The sequence below is a fragment of the Equus przewalskii genome, chromosome 25 (genome assembly GCF_037783145.1).
Source record: "Equus przewalskii isolate Varuska chromosome 25, EquPr2, whole genome shotgun sequence".
Classification (NCBI taxonomy): Eukaryota; Metazoa; Chordata; class Mammalia; order Perissodactyla; family Equidae; genus Equus; species Equus przewalskii.
The window spans coordinates 2,503,026-2,520,745 of record NC_091855.1 but is presented as its reverse complement, the minus strand read 5'-3'; the positions used below and the strand labels follow the sequence as shown (position 1 = coordinate 2,520,745).

Below are 17,720 nucleotides of genomic sequence, written 5' to 3'. Positions count from 1 at the left end.
TCTCCACCTGCCCTCACTCCCCACCCGGACTCCAGACCTGCTCTGGGATGGGGCTCAGACGGGTCTCCCAGGGGGCAGCCCTCTTTCCAGCAGACATGAGGGGACTGTGCCGAGAACCCCGGACCTCAACCCCACCCCACTCTAGGATGCTAGTGTGGAGGAAAGCTTTCTATGGAGCTCTGGCAAGATCTCTGCCAGACTATGCAGGGCCTCTGTTTAAGCTTCATAGCATCACCAGCCTCTGATCTCAAGTCCAGGCCCAAGATAGTTTCACAAGTCACCTCTTCTGACTGGTAGGTAATTTGCCATTCCACTTCCCCTTTTTCTCCTCAGGGGAAAGTTGACCAGACACCACTTTCTTTTTCTCCAGATGGTTCACTTAGGACGCACACTCCACCTGCCTGAGACTCACAGAATTCTGGAGATGGAAGGGCTCTCAGAGACCCTCTGGCCCTGCCTTTGCTAGCTGTGGGAGCCCCACCACACAATTCCTCCCTGATGGGTCTCCCAGGCTGAGCTACTCCCCAGCCATAGGGAGCCTACCTCTACCATCAATGAGAGCCAGGAGGGCTGAGGCCAGAACTGGCCTCTCTGCAACTTCTTCCCATTCAACAGATGCCGATTTTTCTGAAACCACAAAGAATGAATCTACATATACTTGTACAGCCATGTTCATAGCAGCAATATTCACAACAACCAAAAGCAACCCAAATGTCCATCAACAGATGAATGGATAAACAAATGTGGTCTATACATACAATAGAATATTATTGTCTCTAAAAACAATGAAATTCTGACACATGCTACAACACAGACGAACCTTGACAACATTGTGCTAAGTGAAAGAAGGCAAACACAAAAGGATGAATATGGTATGATTCCACTCACATGAGGTACCCAGAACAGGCAATCACAGGGACAGAGAGTAGAATAGAGGTTGCCAGGGCTTGAGAGGAGGAGGCAGTTATTGTTTAATGTGTAAAGAGTTTCTGCTTGGAATGATGAAAAAGTTCTGGAAATAAATAGTGGTGACAGTAGCACAACATTGTGAATATAATTAATATAACAGAACTGTACACTTAAAAATGATTAAAATGGCAAATTTTACATATAATTTTATGTATAACAAAATACAAAAAAAAAAATCTACTTCTCCTTTCACAAGATGGCCATCCCCCTAAATTTTTTCAGGATAAAAATCTCCAGTTGCTTATAATCCTGAAAGAATGCAATGTAAAGACCCCCACAGCCTGCTGGCCACCCTCCTCTGGGTCCACTCAATGTCTCTTTGAAAACCTGGCACCCAGAACTGAACAGCAGACTGCGCTCGGTCACCTCCTCCCCAGTGTCACCCTCCGAGGCACCCAGCTTAACCCACAGTCAAAAGCAGCACAGCGTGGGCCTCCTGACTCCCTGTTGCGGCTACCAGGGCAAAAGGGGCCACGTGCGAAAAACATACCGAATTCCACCCCATGCCCCTGCTGCTGCTTCCTCAGGCCCAGATCCATTTCCCAGTCAGCTGTGGGCAGCTGCAGCTGAGCAGTGGAAACGAGCAGAGACAATTCAAGGGGGCATGGGGTGGGGCAGCCTCTCAGCTGAGCACACCCTGGCCTCTCCACAGATCGCCCTTGTTTCTTGTGGGCGTTTGGCAAATGCAAATGGGGCGGGCACAGGAGGCAGCTCTCTCCAGGCACTCAAGGATGCCTCATCTCAGCCACCCAGCACGAGCCTGTGGCCACCATCACGGTGCTCAGCCACCAAGCTGGACCAACCTCCCTGGGCTCCATGCACTCGCCCCTCTTGGTCCATCTGGAAAAGGTTTGAAAGTTTGAGGTAGGAAAGTTTCCATTTGCATTTTAAAGTGTGTTGAAACTGAGCAGCGTGGGTGTTGATCTGATTGCACAAGTGAGTAACCCACTTCCTGAAAGTCAATTGCTCATCCTGGAAGTGGACCAGTGATTTTGGGGTGCCATCTGAAGAGTCACTAACTGGGTAAATATTCACTGGCACAAGTCATGGAGCTTTTCTAGGAATGTCAGTTAATTTGCTAAATTAATGACCCTTAAGGTGGCACCCTCAAAGAAAAGTTACTTCGTCTTTAACAGGTGAGTAATTTATGCCTGGGCCAGGGTATTGGGGAGAGAGCCTCTCTGACCAGTTAGAATAACCACACGTAAATTGAAACCAAGCCTGACTTTAAAATCTCTACCTATTAACTTTACTTGACTCTTGATTTTCTATTAACATCTGAACCAATGATGGGTTGACTGTGGAAATCTCTGTTTTCTATGCCAATATTTAGCCTGGAGTCTGAAATGACAAGATTTGACAAACCCCTTCTCTGTGAGTCTGCCGGCCCCAGGAATTCCATACAGAAGATCTCATATATGCGCCACTCACTAAAAGACTGTGCCCACCTGGATACACCTGGAGACATGCCTCCCGTTCCCCTCAGTGGAACAATTTAGACTCCAATCAGCTGGCCTGAAAAAGCCTTTGCCTTGAAGAATAAAAAGGTGATTTCTTTTTGGCTCAATCAATCACTTAAAACAATCCTTTCAAAAAGACTACTGTGCCATCTTCTCCTCCTCCTTCAAGAAACAGGCAGTCTGCAGGAAGTAATCCAAATTTTCTGATTAAAAACATGCAGATAGATGAATGTTTTCAGAGCTCTGCTGGAAAGAGCATGAGTTTGCGTGTGTGGTGGGCTCTGATGTAAAAATAAATCAAGCTGAGAAGTGATTCTCAATGGAAGAATTGATGGAATTTATTCTTCTCATGGAAGCTAAGGAATTTAATAGAGAAAAGGTCATTCTGAATTCCCAATCTCATGCTCAGCCTCCCTCCAGCAATCTTCTCAACCTCCCTCGAATAAGCCCTCTCAGCAAAGAACTTAGGAATTATAGGTGACTGTGTTGGGCTCAGGCATCACCACCACCCACGTGGGTCTTCCTAGACAGAAACGTGGCTTCCTTGACCCTCCATGAAGCCTGGCGTGGTCCTGTGCCTTGGACTCTGTCCTACTTCACAACCACATGTGTCTGGGTTTTAGGCCAACCCTACAAGATATCCTGGCATCAGATGCCATCTACCTGCTATTCCATCCCCATCAGGGGTACCCCAGAAAGGAGATGACTGTGACTCCAAGAGATGACAGCCCTCCCCAGTGTTCTGGAGCCTCAGACCATGAAGGCCAGAGCATCAGTGCACATCTTGGGAACTTGATTATGTGCCGAGAAACTCCATCTTAAATACTTTTTGAAACAAAAGCAAATGCTTAAAATATAACTGATGATCAGTAAGCATTAACATCAGCAGGGTTACCAGGGTTACCAGGACTCAGGACATGTCAGGGGTTCTGAGGATGAGCCCTCAGCGGGATGTGTGCTGGGAGGGGCGCTGGCTGAGAGGTGGCCCAAGTATGGTGGGTGTTTGTCACTTGGCTACGGTTGGCACCAGCGCTCAACAGCCTCCAGGAAACCACCTTATTTTATTTTTCTCCGACTCTGAAGATGCCACAGAGGACAGCAAATGGAATGAAACAGTACAGACAGGAGGCCAACATGGAACCGAGCGAGTCCCAGCTACTTCTGCTGCTTTCTGAGTCTTGGGACTAAGTACAACTTATGGACTTTTCCTCTGTAAACTCATAGGAAGAATAATCAAGATTCTTCCATGCATGCAGCAGACTCCATGCCCTGAGCATTAAAGGCCATTTTGTGGGATGAGGAGAGGGCTCCTTCTTCACCCAGGGATTCCTGAACCAAACAGCCCTTTAATGGAATACCCACCTCAGGCGTGTTCATGACATTCATCCTACACTCCCTGTAAGGCCAGTCCTGTAACCAACCCTGTATGTTACAATAGCTCTCTTCAACGGCTCTGTGTTTCTTCTTAAAGCGGGTATTGCATTGGTCATACATCTTTCCATCATCTGGAGAAGTGGTCTGTCACAGCTTATTTCTGCTTATCCTTTGGGAGATTTCCAATTCTCACTTTGTTTAAACTTAACGAAACTGCTGAACTGGTCTCTCTGCATTTGGGGTCCTATCAAGAAGAGACTAAAAACTTTTCCAAAATTACCAGTGTTCCCCACACATAATGATCGATAACACACATAATTACGTTTACCTACTCAACCTCTGTTTTAGTTTCTAACTTATTAATATCTAACATCTGAGGAGTACTTTTTTAAAAAGCTTGCAAAATCTCTTTCTAAACATTATCACATCTAATTTTCAAAACAAGCATGACTGGGCAAGTGGTGAGGAAAGGAAGCTGGTGCAGGTGAAGCGATGTGCCCTAGGCCATCCACACAGCCCCAAGTCCCACTCCCCGGCCCGGCGCCGTGTCCACCGTCCTTGCTGTGAGGCTATGCAAAGGCTCGCTGCAGAAAGGTCTCTATGGCGCAGCCTCACCAGTGCCCTTAAGTTTTCTTGGTTCTTCTTACAAATGAATCTAAACCTGGGTAGAAATTTTTTTTTTAACTTTTATTGAGATTATGATAGGTTACAACCTTGTGAAATTTCAGTTGTACATTATTGTTTTTCAGTCGTGTTGTAGGTGCACCACTTCACCCTTTGTGCCCACCCCCCACCTCCCCTTTCTCCTGGTAACCACTAATCTGTTCTCTTTGTCTACACGTTTAACTTCTACAAATGAGTGGAGTCGTACAGAGATTGTCTTTCTCTGTCTGGCTTATTTCACTTAACATAATACCCTCAAGGTCCATCCATGCTGTTGTGAATGGGATGATTTCATCCTTTTTTATGGTTGAGTAGTATTCCATTGTATATATACACCATATCTTCTTTATCCAGTCATCAGTTGATGGGCACCAAGGTTGCTTCCACGTCTTGGCTATTGTAGATAATGCTGCAATGAACATAGGGGTGCATGGGACTTTTGGAATTGCTGATTTCAAGTTCTTTGGATAGATACCCAGTAGTGGGATGGCTGGGTCATATGGTATTTCTATTTTTAATTTTTTGAGAAATCTCCATACTGTTTTCCATAGTGGCTGCACCAGTTTGCATTCCCACCAGCAGTGTATGAGGGTTCCTTTTTCTCCACAACCTCTCCCAACATTTGTTACATTTTGTTTTGGTTATTTTTGCCATTCTCACGGGTATAAAGCGATATCTTAGTGTAGTTTTGATTTGCATTTCCCTGACGATCAGTGATGATGAGCATCTTTTCATGTGCCTATTGGCCCTCTGTATATCTTCTTTGGAGAAATGTCTGTTCAGGACACTAGAAATTTAATAACAATTTAAGAGCAAATCCCAGCATGTCTCCAAAGCAATAGAGAATCAAATTCTGAAAGCAAATAAGATGTTGCTTTATTCTTCTTTCTCTGGCTGTGCTGGCAGGGTATGAGTGCATTGGGTGTGTCGGATGAGGGGAGAAGAGCCTCCAGAACATACCATTATGATTATCTAACAATAACAACATTCACACTGGCAACGTCAACAAGAAAGATTAGAAGCATGAGTTTCTTTTACTCTATACGGCAACAGCTTCTCAAATTAAAAAAAAAAAGTAAAAATATGAACTGGTTCATCAGGTCTCAGAGATGCTAGGTACTTTAAGTTTTCTTCAAATCTTAACATTATAAACTGAAGAACATGCTGAAAAAAAGTTTCTGAATCTTGTTTTAACTAAGTCACTTTTCAATTTTCCAGAAAAGAATATTTAAGAAATGTGGCTAAATTTAAGCAACTTAAGTTGAGTTAACTTTCCCTTAAAATAACCATATCAAAAAGTAATCATACACTAAAAGGTTCTCAGCACCCACATTACAACCTTAAACATTATCTCTGCCAGTAGTCCAGAGACATCCACAATCCAGGCCTCTCACTCACACACCTGAAAACACACCACATCAGCCAGACGGAACCCACAGCAGCTGCGGGAACGAGAACCCAACTCACCAGGAATGTCTTATTATTTTTTATTTTCTGAAAAGTAACGTTTTTTAAAAAGAGAAAATCTATCAGGTGTATTAAGACTTACATAGTTCTTACTCCACCACTTCATGAAACTTAAGAAAAGATTTCTGTATAAAGAAATATGCAGTGACCTCAGACATGCTGGTGAGATTTCCCGGCAGACACAACACAGGAGCGAAGGATGGCAGAGGACTGGACGTGAGCCATCTGTGACCAGAAGATAAAGGAGTGGGACCCCAGTGGGAACGTGAACACACACGCTCCGTCTTCTCTGGACACGCACACCTGTCCCACCATCACTTTGCCTCCAAACCCTCCAGGTCACTATCCTATCCTGTCCCCTCTATCTCAGCTCCCAGACTAGATCCTTTCTTCAAATCTTGAAGGCTATCACAGAGAAGTATCTCCCTTCGCACGTTCTGAGAGACGGGCCTGGCAAGGATAAGCAGATGGAAGGGTTCCCATGGGGAAACCAGCAATGCCAAACAGTTTGGTGCCGAGCTGTCTTCCAACTGCAGACCAGACCTCAGGGACACACCCCTAGGTTCTAAGTCTGGGAATGTAACCTCTTGTGGCTCAGTTTCCTCATAAGAAAAAAATTCACATAATCCATTTCCATCACCAGCCGCTTCCCAAGACAGACACGGAAAACAATGGTCTCTGCACCTAAAGACTCAGCACTAGCTTCCTAACAAGGCGTTCCCTTTGAACGTCCTTGTCTAAAGACCTTTACTCCTATAAGCTGAATCTCCACTCTTGCCCTGGCCTGAGTGTCCTCTGAAATCTAGTCTTTGCCTAGAATCCTGCATCATCTGAAAAGGGAAGAAAGTTTAAAAGTTCCTGGTTGCAGATTGGTATTTTTAGCACTTTTAGAAAAGATTAGACTGTTTTTCCTATAATTTATTTCTCATAATATTAGCACTAGTGTTTTAAGAGCATGCAGCAGGGAGCTATTGTTAGAGAAGACAGGATCAGAATAAAGTGGCTGAGTTAGAAGGTTTATTGCTCCTTCTCTTCTTTAGCTGAAAATAGCGACTTTCCAACTAGCAGCTCCAAAATATTCCTGGTCCAACAGACTGCAGACATATAAGAATCACCAAAAGCCAACTTCAAATCTCTGACCTTCTGTCCCACCCAATCTCCAAGAATGATGGGAAACTGGCTGGTCTGTGAGGTTCCACAAAGTCCTACCAGTCTGTCAGACACAAAATTCAAACCTGAGTCAATAAAAAATAAGCATTTGCAATATCTCTCTTCCTTGTTTCCGCCACTTCTTCCTGCTGTTTATTTCTTGGCTATTTTACCACTTTTACATCTTATATAGGACAAAGAAAGGAATGTCACTTGAAAGAAGTCTGGGTCAAGCAGAAGGTAAAATAAAAGACTGGGGTCATCCAGGGTTTCAGTTACCCATGCTCTCCCAATAGACTATCTATCTATCTATCTATCTATTGCACATACACACAATTACAGATAGGTAGGTAGAAAGAGAGAGAGAGAATGAATGAATGAATGAGAATTGGCTGCAGGTCATTAGACTATTTAAAAAGCATTCAGATACTAGTATAAACCCCAGGAGACTAATTCCATAGACAAAAATGCCCTTTTAACCAAACAGTTCCAACATATGAGAGAATTTCCTCCTTTCACCAAGCCAAATATTTTACTGTGCTTTAAAAGACTAATTAAAACAATATTATGGTATTCAAGCATGTGTGGGTTATGGAGAGGAACATTTACTCCATAAGCAGACACTGAATCTATGGTGAGAGTTATGCAAGAGCCCCGGAGACTCTGCTTTGTTTCATTAATATTCACATATCCACGGTAAGAACTGAGGCTTGGAACTATGATTTCCATTACAAAGCCCCTGAAACGCCAGGAATGAGTCACGGCCCTGTGCCTGAGCATTGCGCTCATTTTCTCCATTAACCAGGCTCTGTACTGACAACTTCCAGGAGAAAAGCTGAATGAGTCAGGTTCAGGAATAAACCACAGTAGAATACTATGCGTGGAGGAGGCAGGGGAATAGGAATTGGGGTTTTTGTTATTGTTTTGTTCTCTTTAAATAGAGACATTCATAAGATAGCAAAAAGCATAGATCCATCCGATTATAAGGATTCTAAGGCCACAAGCAAATTAGTTACTCAAACACTATGTAGTGTGGTACAACTCCTAGGATCAATAACAGCCTTTCAAGGGGAATGTCACAGCCCCCTAACACAACAGAGCGCTACCTTTGGACCACTTCCAAACAATTTCTCTTGCCCTGACTTTCTTCTTTAGGTGTCTTCCACTAGCTGACTTTCCCAGAGAAATGGGAAGTCACCAGTAGATAACAAGTCAGATAACAAAATGAGGGGACCACGTGGCCAGAATTCAGGCAGAGCATGCACGGTGTTTCAGCAGGTACAGCAAACTCGACTGTACAACAGGGTCTCTGGCTTCAGTGGGAAGCAAGTGTGTAATGCAAGGCTCTAGGCTGTGGGGACCTCTTTTGCATCCTGTCGTGTTCCCTTCTGCCATTTTAGTTACGAAAATTGGAGTCCAAATCTCTTTAGCCCTCCTCTTTCTTGAGATTTGCTTCCTATGTTTAAGTGATGATGGCCCAGAACATTGTCATCCTGGCCATCTATTAAAAAAGTTCTTATTTGAGCATACTTTGGGAATCCAAGCAAGGTGGAAATACTGAAAGTACTAAAAGTATCAACAGCTAACATCTTTTCAGAACTTCTTATCTGAAGTTTGAAACCTGGACCATAAAATGATTTGAAAATTGAGAAGAATTATCATAAATGGAGAAATCTGAACATGCCAAAGGCACTTGCAAAGTCAAAGCATGAGGTAAATTAATGAGCGTGGTTGTGAGGAGCGGGCATCTCTAACGTGGACCCGCTGTGGCGTGCAGTGGCGCCTCTGTCCAGGATCACTCTCAGTGATTCTACATCTTTCCTAGGATTGAGCCACCGGCTTGCTTTTTCTTTTTTTGGATTTGGCCTCCAATGTTTAGGCACGAGTCAGCACACACAGATGAATAGATTAGCTGAGCTAATTTAAGGGAGCCCTACCATGGAAGGATTCTTTTTTAGCCCTCTATATTTAGGTTAAGGTTTGTTCCTGTGCGAGACACTTACTGGAGGACTGAATTTTCTAAACCTTGCAGGCAAGGAATCTTTACCAGGCGATCTTCCTCCCAACAGGCTACTAGTTTACTCCTTGGGGCTCTGATGTCCCCATAGCCACACAGCATTAAAGCAGGCCAATTAAGGTGACCTCATTTCTATTACAGGGTGACTCCAGCCTCACTCTCATAAACGCAGTGAGCACACGCTGTGTTGGGATCCAGGCTGGTGAATATCCCTATCACACGAAACTTGATAAAACTTAATTTGATATGACAACTCTATTGAATTCCTACCAGAAGCAATCATTTTGATTAATTCACAGAGATCCTAAATCTTACGTTTAGTAACAAACTAAAGACTTTGAAGCTCTCCACTGCTGAAACACGGCTTCTCATGTTCTATCACCACTGCATAGCCAGACCTAGACCTGAGGCGTGGCTAAGGAATAAGTTTAAAGTTTAGCCGTCAAGCAAAAATTTCAGAAAGATTCCTTGGCTTCCTGGCTTTAAAATAAGCTGCTCTCCATGGTAGGGGATTTTCTGCCTTCTTTTAAAAATCTCTCCCCGCCCCACTGATTTGAGTGTCATTTGGGGCATGGCTACATGGCTGCTAAGGGATATATTGCGTTGTCACAATGACAAGAGTGTCAATGGATTTCCTTCTCATGTTTTTGACATTCAAAGACATCTGCAGAAAGGGAGAGACCATCTGTGTTCTCCTGCTGGCAGAGACTAAACCCCTGTATGGCAAGAGACCAAGCCAGGGTCTGCTGAGCGTCAGGACAGGCCTTGGGAGAACAGGATCAATTATCCACTGCCTTCTCTTTTGTTTCTCAAATTCTTAGGCATGCTGAAGAGGTCACATTTAAACAAGCTGTTGTTGTGTTACTTTTTTAGAGAAATTCGTGCAGAAATTTATGTCTAAAAAGCAACTTAAAGGAGCAGCAAAACTCCTGCCCTTTTCTCCCTAAAAATGGAATAAATTTACTTGGCAGCATCTTTGTTGCCACTGAATACATTTACTTCTTAAATGAGACAAATCTCTTGCTAGGTTTCTCATCCCCTCTGCAGGGACACAGGCCTCCTTTGCATAACCTCTTCTTCCCATCCAAAAGCACAAGAACATCAGGCTTTAATAATTTGGCATTTCTTGTGGGATGCTAAAATGGCTTTAGGTCCCTGGGGGGAGAAGTGAAAGAATTTTCTTCCCTCCCATCCCCCCTTAATTCTATGGCCCAAGCATGGCTCCTTAAGACTCAGAGAGTAGGCTGCAGGCTCAGATAGAGGTATCGGAGGCTTCAGAGAGCAGGGAAGAGTGGCCCTCAGAGTTAAGGTCTGAAAAAGAAACCAGTCCAGATCCATGGGCTGAGGTCTGAAGTCTAAGACTAATGGCCATGACTGTTTACACAGAGAGAAGACAGTTATTTAAGGGGGAAATCTGATCTACCTTTAGCTCAGCCAAAATGATGATCTGAGAGAAGTGTTATGCTATTTCTTCTTAGACTCAGCTGCTGAAGGGTGCTGCAGAGTGGCAGGGCTGCAGGGTGGGGTCACTGCTCCCTCCCAAGGGCTGCAGTGCCACCCTGCCCAGGGCCCAGCACCCAGAGGCCTGCTGCAGAGCTTCCCCCCCAAGGATGCTTGGGCACCCCGACAGTAGATGGAGATTCAGTGGACTTCGAGAATGTTCCTTCTGAGCAGGCTGAGCGAGTAAATGAAACCAAGCCAGACTTCAAGTGCTCACAGCAGCCAGCAGCCTGCTTTGCTGACATGGTCAAAAACCCATGGTGGAGAACAAGGCAGCCATGGTTTCTTCACCAACCCCAAGAAAGCTTCTATTGCCTGTATTGTTTTCTAACTTTGGAAGCATCAAATGAGGATGACTTTTGGTTCAAGGTGGGAGCCATGACTATTTATATGACCTGACTCTTTCTCACATAACATATTAAACAGGCCCTTTAGGCCTACATTTGAAAGAGCCAAATTCTGCCTCTGGACACACATGTGCAGCTCCTACTGAAGCTGGTGGGACTTGGCTGTCAGACAGCTGGGGGCAAACTTCACTCTTCAGAAAGATGAGATGGATAAGTAACAGTTTCCAAGACCAGTATTATGCTTTGATACAGAGCCACTGGAGGAGTATGGAAAAAATGCCTTTCAAGCCCAAATCAGCAAATACTTCCCATCGTTTACAAACGTGCCTGTCTACCTTCCTAGATTGCGAGGTAACCTTTGAGAAAGGGCCCCAGGCACCCCTCATTCAAGACCATTTAAGATCTCTTCTGGGGAACCTCAACTGCAGGCGAAATGCAGCCTGGGCCAGAGGATCAGTCTCCCACAGTGAACGCAGGGATATTGCACTCCGTCACTTCGTGGGAAGATGCATAGTAGTTTTCAGGGCAACAAATTACTTTACAGTTGCACTTTATCATTTCATTGTTCCCACGTTACCGACAGAGACTTTACGGTAATTGATCTTGATTTGGAACATACATAGAGTTATTACATACTACCTTGTTCCAAAAAGAATTTTAAATGACTTACATGTGGTGTTAGGAACTGCCCCACGTCCCATAACACTTAAAAAACAATATTATCCTCTTGCAATAACTTGGATGATTTTTTAAAAATTAAACGTACCCTTTACATAGCTAAAGTTGAAAGCAAATCAAGCCTAAGGCATTCCACCCCTCCAATTTTTCATCTAAAAACAAACCCCACGGTGATGGGCATCCTCTCAAGGGCCTGTGAACCCTGTGCAGCCTTTTCTGAAGTCCTACTAGATCCAGCTGTAGATGCACAGAGGACAGGCTGAGAGTGACAAAGCGCCATGTCCATAAATGCTGCAAGCCAAGTCTCCTGGGATAGGTTTTCCTCATCCCTAACCCCACCCTAGCACAGAGGGTAAAGAGGACGGCATCTACCTGGAGGCTCAAAAGAAAGATGAAAACAAAACCAAAGCAGCTGACTGTAACCTAAAGAAAACGATCTATAATCTGAAAAGGAAGCTGTGGATGGGGTAAGGGTGTGACGTATCTTGCCCCCCACTCCCTCCCCGCTGCCCCCCCCACCCCCACCCCAGGCCTCTGCATCCCCCTCCTTTTGCCCCTGCAGTTTAACTTCCTGCTTGGGATCTGCTGCGCATCTTCCCTGAGGCGTCAGTTCAGGCCCACGTGTTGAGCCTGGATAATCCCAGCTTCGATTTCATGCCCACGGGCATCTGGTTCATTGCCACATTCATTTGAAACGAGATGTAGACAGCTACCTTGAGACAGGTTCAGATTCTGGCTTCACACACATTGACTGAGGACTTCTAGAAGACTGAGTTCCTTTCACATGCTCAATAAAGTCCAAGACTCCTGGCCTGACACTCAAGAGCCTCAACAATCTTGTCCCAAGCTGCCTTTCCCCTCTCTCACCTTCCCGAGCCTATTACACCTCAGCAGATTCTGCCGCGGCTCATGCTACCCCTCCATCTGGAAGAACAGTGCCCACCTTTGCTTGTGGGTCCATCCATGCCTGTCCTTTGGCAAATTCATCTAACAAACACTAACACAGCACTCGCTGTGTGCTGGGCTCTGTTCTAGGCACTTACAGACCTCATGAATCCTTACAACAACCCTGAGGGGTAGGTACTGTGATCACCCCCGTTGTACAGATGAGGAAGCAGAGGCACAGAGATGTGGCCCAGCCTGTTCAAGGAGCCACGTGTAAGTAGCAAGGCCAAGGCTCAACCTTGGTGGTCCAACCCGCATCTCTGTTCTTAATGACAATGCTAGCCTGCCTCTTTCATAAAACCTGCATGTTTCAACTCCAGCTAAAATTTCTCCATCACCCTAATGCCATAGCCCTTTGGTGGTCTCCCTCTCTTATGATCTTACCATTCCCTACCTAATTTTTGAGATGTGTCCAGGCACTCCCCCTTTCCTGGTAGATGGTAAGCTCCTTAAGGATGGAACCTATGTCTGATTCAGCCGCGGCCCCTGTGGCTCAGCTCCGAGCCATGTATGTTCTTGGCAGTGCCTGTCAATATTTGTGGATGGGAGGAAGCAAACAAGGAAGGAAGAAGGAATCCCTCAGCTAAGAGACCCCTGCTGGAGTGCGGGAACCCTTCAGTCTTTGTTTTCATCCTTGTGTGGTGGCAATTTTTACGTTTACTTGTTGTTTTAGGAACAATTTTGGCTGCTACAGTAAGGAAAGCAGGTAGTATTGAAGATTAAAGCGCGTCCTGTGTGCATGGGAGGCCACAGTGGTCAAGTTCCCCTTTGCTCTTCCCGTACACAAGAGCTACCTGGAGATGTGGTGGTAGCAACAGTGACAACAACAGCAGCAGTAACAACAAAAACCACTATCAATTATTGCACACCAGCTGGGCACTTTACGCCCAGGGTTTGCGGTCCTTTCAATAACCCTGCAAGCTAGGCTTATCCTCCTTTTTTTACAGATGGGAACTGAGATCAGACAGGCTAATTCATTTGGTCAAGGTCACAAACCGCTAAAACACAGCACAGAGGCGTGTACCCAGTTCTGCTTTGCTCAGGGTCCATCTGGGCTGCATCCACTACACAAGGCCTACAATCGCGTAGGAGCCAAGAAATGCAAGTCACCTGGCCCATTCATCCTGTACTTCGCAGACTCTCTCTGTGGGTTAGTCTTTCAGATAAAAAGCTACACTCACACACGCACAGTTCTTCCAAGAAACCACAACAACAGTAACCTACTTTCACACAGCTCAGACTCCTTGATTACGTGAACAGACAAGATGGCGGCCACAAAAGCGCACCGTGAGCCAGGAGGGCGGTGCGGCTGGGGGCGGGGCAAGGGATGGAGCTGGGCCGATTTGCTTGAGTTACACCGGCAGAGAGAGCACTACATGTCACTTCTCATTAATCTATACCGTTGTCTTAGTTGGGCCACAACAAACACTCGGGGTTCACAGCATCGCCACGGAAGCGTTTCAGCCGTCTGGGGTGTAAACGACGACGCCTTTTTACACAGGAAGAGCAGTGCTTTCCGCCCGCAGGGGCGGGGGGCAGAGGGGAGCCGTCAGAAGGCAGCCGGCGCTCGGACCTGCTGCAGCCTTGACTCACCCTGTCCCGAAGCGCGTCCCCACGCTCCGGGCCTCGGCGCAGGCCTTTCCCGCGCTCCGGGCCTCGGCGCAGGCGTTCCCGCGCACCGGCGGGGTTTGCTGCAGGCGTTTCCCGCGCTCCGGGCCTCGGCGCAGGCGTTCCCGCGCTCCGGGCCTCGGCGCAGGCCTTTCCCGCGCTCCGGGCCTCTGCGCCGGCGGGGTTTGCTGCAGGCGTTTCCCGCGCTCCGGGCCTCAGGGCAGGCGTCCCCGCGCTCCGGGCCTCGGCGCAGGCCTTTCCCGCGCGCCGGCGGGGCCGCCTCTCCACGCGCCCGAGGGCTGCCTCCCTGAGAGCGGGCGGCGCCGCCACGTCAGAGACGCCGGCAGCCCCGCGAACCGCGAGCTAAGTAGGAGCCACACTTCTGAGGCGAAGAGCGCCCATTAAACACCCCGTATCGGCGGGCTTCCGCGGGACGGGACCCGGCACTCGCTCCTGTTTCCAGCGGACGGTGACTTCCAGCCGGCGACGCTTCCTCCAGGGAGCCGGGCGCTCAAGGCTTCGCCTCAGTTTGAATTAAAAGAAGAAAAAACGCGGCAGTCTAGTCCGAATTTCCCCGGCTCTGTCGCCTCGGGCACCGTAGACGGCACTCCCTCTCCTTGTCCTGCAGGCCCTGCCTGAACACGGCGGAAGGAGGGCACCGCCGCAGGGGCCAGGCGCCCGGGGTCGGGTCCCACCGCTGGCACTCACCCGCTCTGTGACCTTGGGCAACTTACTTCGCCTCTCTTGCCTCAGTCTCCTCACGTATACGATGGAGATGGCGGCAATGGCCCCTCTCTCAGAGGGATGTTCTAGCGAGTCAACTAGAAAGGGGATTGAATTAGAACAGCAGTGCCATATAAGCGTTAGCTATTACTATTTTTACTTTTCCCTTCCTATCTTCTTTCCTTTGCTTTCTTTCAACAAAGATTTATTGAATATCGCCTGGGTACGTGACTACACTGGATGCTATCTCAACTTCAAGTGTAGACAGGGCATAGTCCTGGTCTGTCAAGGAAGGACAGAAGGTAAAAGGCCAGAGTAGAAAAAGCCACCCATCTGGGATTTGGGGAAATGGACTCTGGCCCCAGCATTGTCAAACTTCTTTGTGGCTTTCTCACCTGTAAACACCAAGATCCTTCTGGAGATCTGTGACAACAGAAAATAACAGTACACGACCAGGCCCCACACACCTAATGCCATCTGAGCGCTTCTACAAAAAGTACCACCCAGACTCAGAGGGGAGAGAAACGGTTTCTAGTTGGGCTAGTGAAGGAGGGCACGCAGGCCCTGAAGGACGGGGGACACTGGGAGCTGGAGACGAGGGGGCTGTTCCAAGTGGAGGAGGGATGAGGCGCAGGGGCACAGGAGTAGTTAGGGACTAGTAAGTGGGACATTTGGGTTGTAGCTGAGAACTGGTTTGGGGGAAGCAGGAGGGGAAACACACAAGGTCCGCCTGGAGAGAGCTGGTGTGCAGTGGAAATCTGGGCAGCTTTTGAGGAAGAAACAATATCAGAATGGAGTATGGGGAGATACATCTGGTGGTGGCCTGTGGGAGGGACCCGGGCGAAGGGAGAACAGTTGGAAGACAACTGCACGAGGAAGGCATGAAGACAGCACCTACGGGAGTCTGCAGGCTGGGAGGGAGGCGGGCCTCAGCACGGAACAGCTGTCTGGTCTGGGGTGCTCTCTCAACCTCTCTTATCCACAGTTCTCTTGAGTTAACAAAAGAATAACAGAGCAGAGAGCAAGTACAGTGCCTGCACATGGTAGGGGCTCAGGAAACATTACCTAGAACATTACCTAGAAAATAAAGTAACGGATATCAGCAAAGTTGTGAATGAAGAATTACCATACCTAGAAGTCAGTTATTGGTGAAACAAATAGCAGGGGACAGCAACAGAGTGGGTGGCCACGGAGACTTCCCCTAAGTCACTGGACCCGTGGGGCAGGGGGAAGACAGAGAGCTGGTGATCGGGAGGATGTCAGGATGTGGAGGAAGGGCGTTCACTTCTCCTCGACTCTTCAATCAGAATGACCCAGGGTAAGTTGCACACTGCAGTTGCTGTCTTCAACAAAGGCGTAGCCTTTTAGGGAGAGACTACAGCCACTGCCCTCCTGGGACCTGGAACCCTGACCTACACATGCGGAGTCCCTGAGAAGAGAGGAGAGCTTATAGTCTCAGACTCTCAGCCCCAGGTCCCCAGGGGTGCCGATCATGGATATCATTGCATCCCATGGAAGGACAGTAGGCATGACTGTTTCCATCTTCAAGATGAGGAAATTGGGCTGAGGACACTGGTGAGTAGGGAACAGCTGAACCCATCTGAGGACTCTGTCTCAGACTTGGCAGGCTGTTCCCCGCCCAGCTGTCTCTCAGGGCTGTTTTCACCCCAATCAGCCTTCACAACCAGATCTAAAACCACAGTACAAAATACAAGAGCATGAAATTGGAAATAAAATAGATGCTTATACATCTCTTTCAATCCCATTCATTTTTAATAACTACTCAGGTTAGGCTTTGCAATGAAAGGTGAGAAGTTGGTTTAAACCGTGGTTTATCTCTTGGGTGACTAGTAAAATATTGTCATTCTGCTTAAGTGAAGAAAAGGCCCATTGAAAACGTCACACTTATTTAGCTTTCCTTAAAACTAAGTGCACACCTCCTGGGCACTTTCTTCCAGGGTCTTAAGCACCTGTGATTTGCCAGTGTTTAGTTGGCTGGTATGTTCCGTCCCCCAACACGTGGGTACGTATATGTCTGTGGGCCGGTGACTACCAAAGGGTAATGCTCGCTCTGTCGATCATAAAAATTCTCATCTTAAGTGGGAATCATTTGTCCTCTTAGTTAAGTGTCTCTGCCAACATATACTATTTATAAACCCAAGGCATCTGCCTCAGAATGAGGACTAATACGACAATCACAATAAAAAAAATAATAATAATAACACACACTGGTTAGCAGGAGAGTCTCCAGCATGAGCAAAAACAACTATGTCAAGAAGCCTACCCTAATGCGGAAGTAAATCAGAATACCAGGCCTTTGGTCAAGAAGCTCCACAGGCACTGTTTTAATTAAACCCACAAAGCGCTGTTGCCCTAGGACTTCCCATGGGTCCCTCCTTCCATTGATCTTGGGGTCCCCTCTTCATCCCAGTGCCCGGAACAATGCTTCTGGGGTTTTCCCACAATCACTGCTGCTTCTTATGCCTCATTCCAGAACTGAGGGGGGACCCCTAACTATCAGTCTTGCTTAGTCATGAGTGGCTACAAGTCTCTCATCAGAATTAATCTAAGAACCAAAAAGTCTCTCTTTTACTCAGTTTTACCCGAAGAACAGTGTAAGCAATCTGTCTCTTAAACTCTCTCCCTGAGCTTTAGCGCTCACACCCTGCCCAGTTGTGTGTCCTTCTAAGGTGAGTAGTTCTTTCAATCTGTTCAGAGTGTAGTCAGCACATTTTGGTTATTCTAGACCCAGAAAATCTGCAGAAATCAGGGTTCATTATGTAGGGTCAAAGAGATGGAGATGTATGATGATCAACCAGG

General features: G+C 46.9%; 1 protein-coding gene across 21 annotated transcripts in view; it reads right to left on the bottom strand.

Annotated features, from left to right (window-relative positions):
• The window catches only part of SAMD4A (sterile alpha motif domain containing 4A), a 203,428-nt gene that overhangs the window by 98,932 nt on the left and 86,776 nt on the right, over nt 1-17,720 (bottom strand). For 3 of the 21 annotated variants that reach the window (XR_011533022.1, XM_070594235.1, XM_070594232.1), the window contains exon 1: nt 1,460-1,568. The exons of 16 other annotated variants lie outside the window; for them this stretch is intronic. Coding sequence is in view for 4 of the 5 variants with exons in the window: in XM_070594235.1 (XP_070450336.1) it covers nt 1,460-1,508 (49 nt within the window). In the remaining variant the exon portion in view is untranslated. Of the gene's footprint in view, nt 1-1,459; nt 1,569-17,720 lie in introns of those variants that run through there. 2 more of the 21 variants (XM_008524956.2, XM_070594224.1) reach the window with 1 other exon arrangement.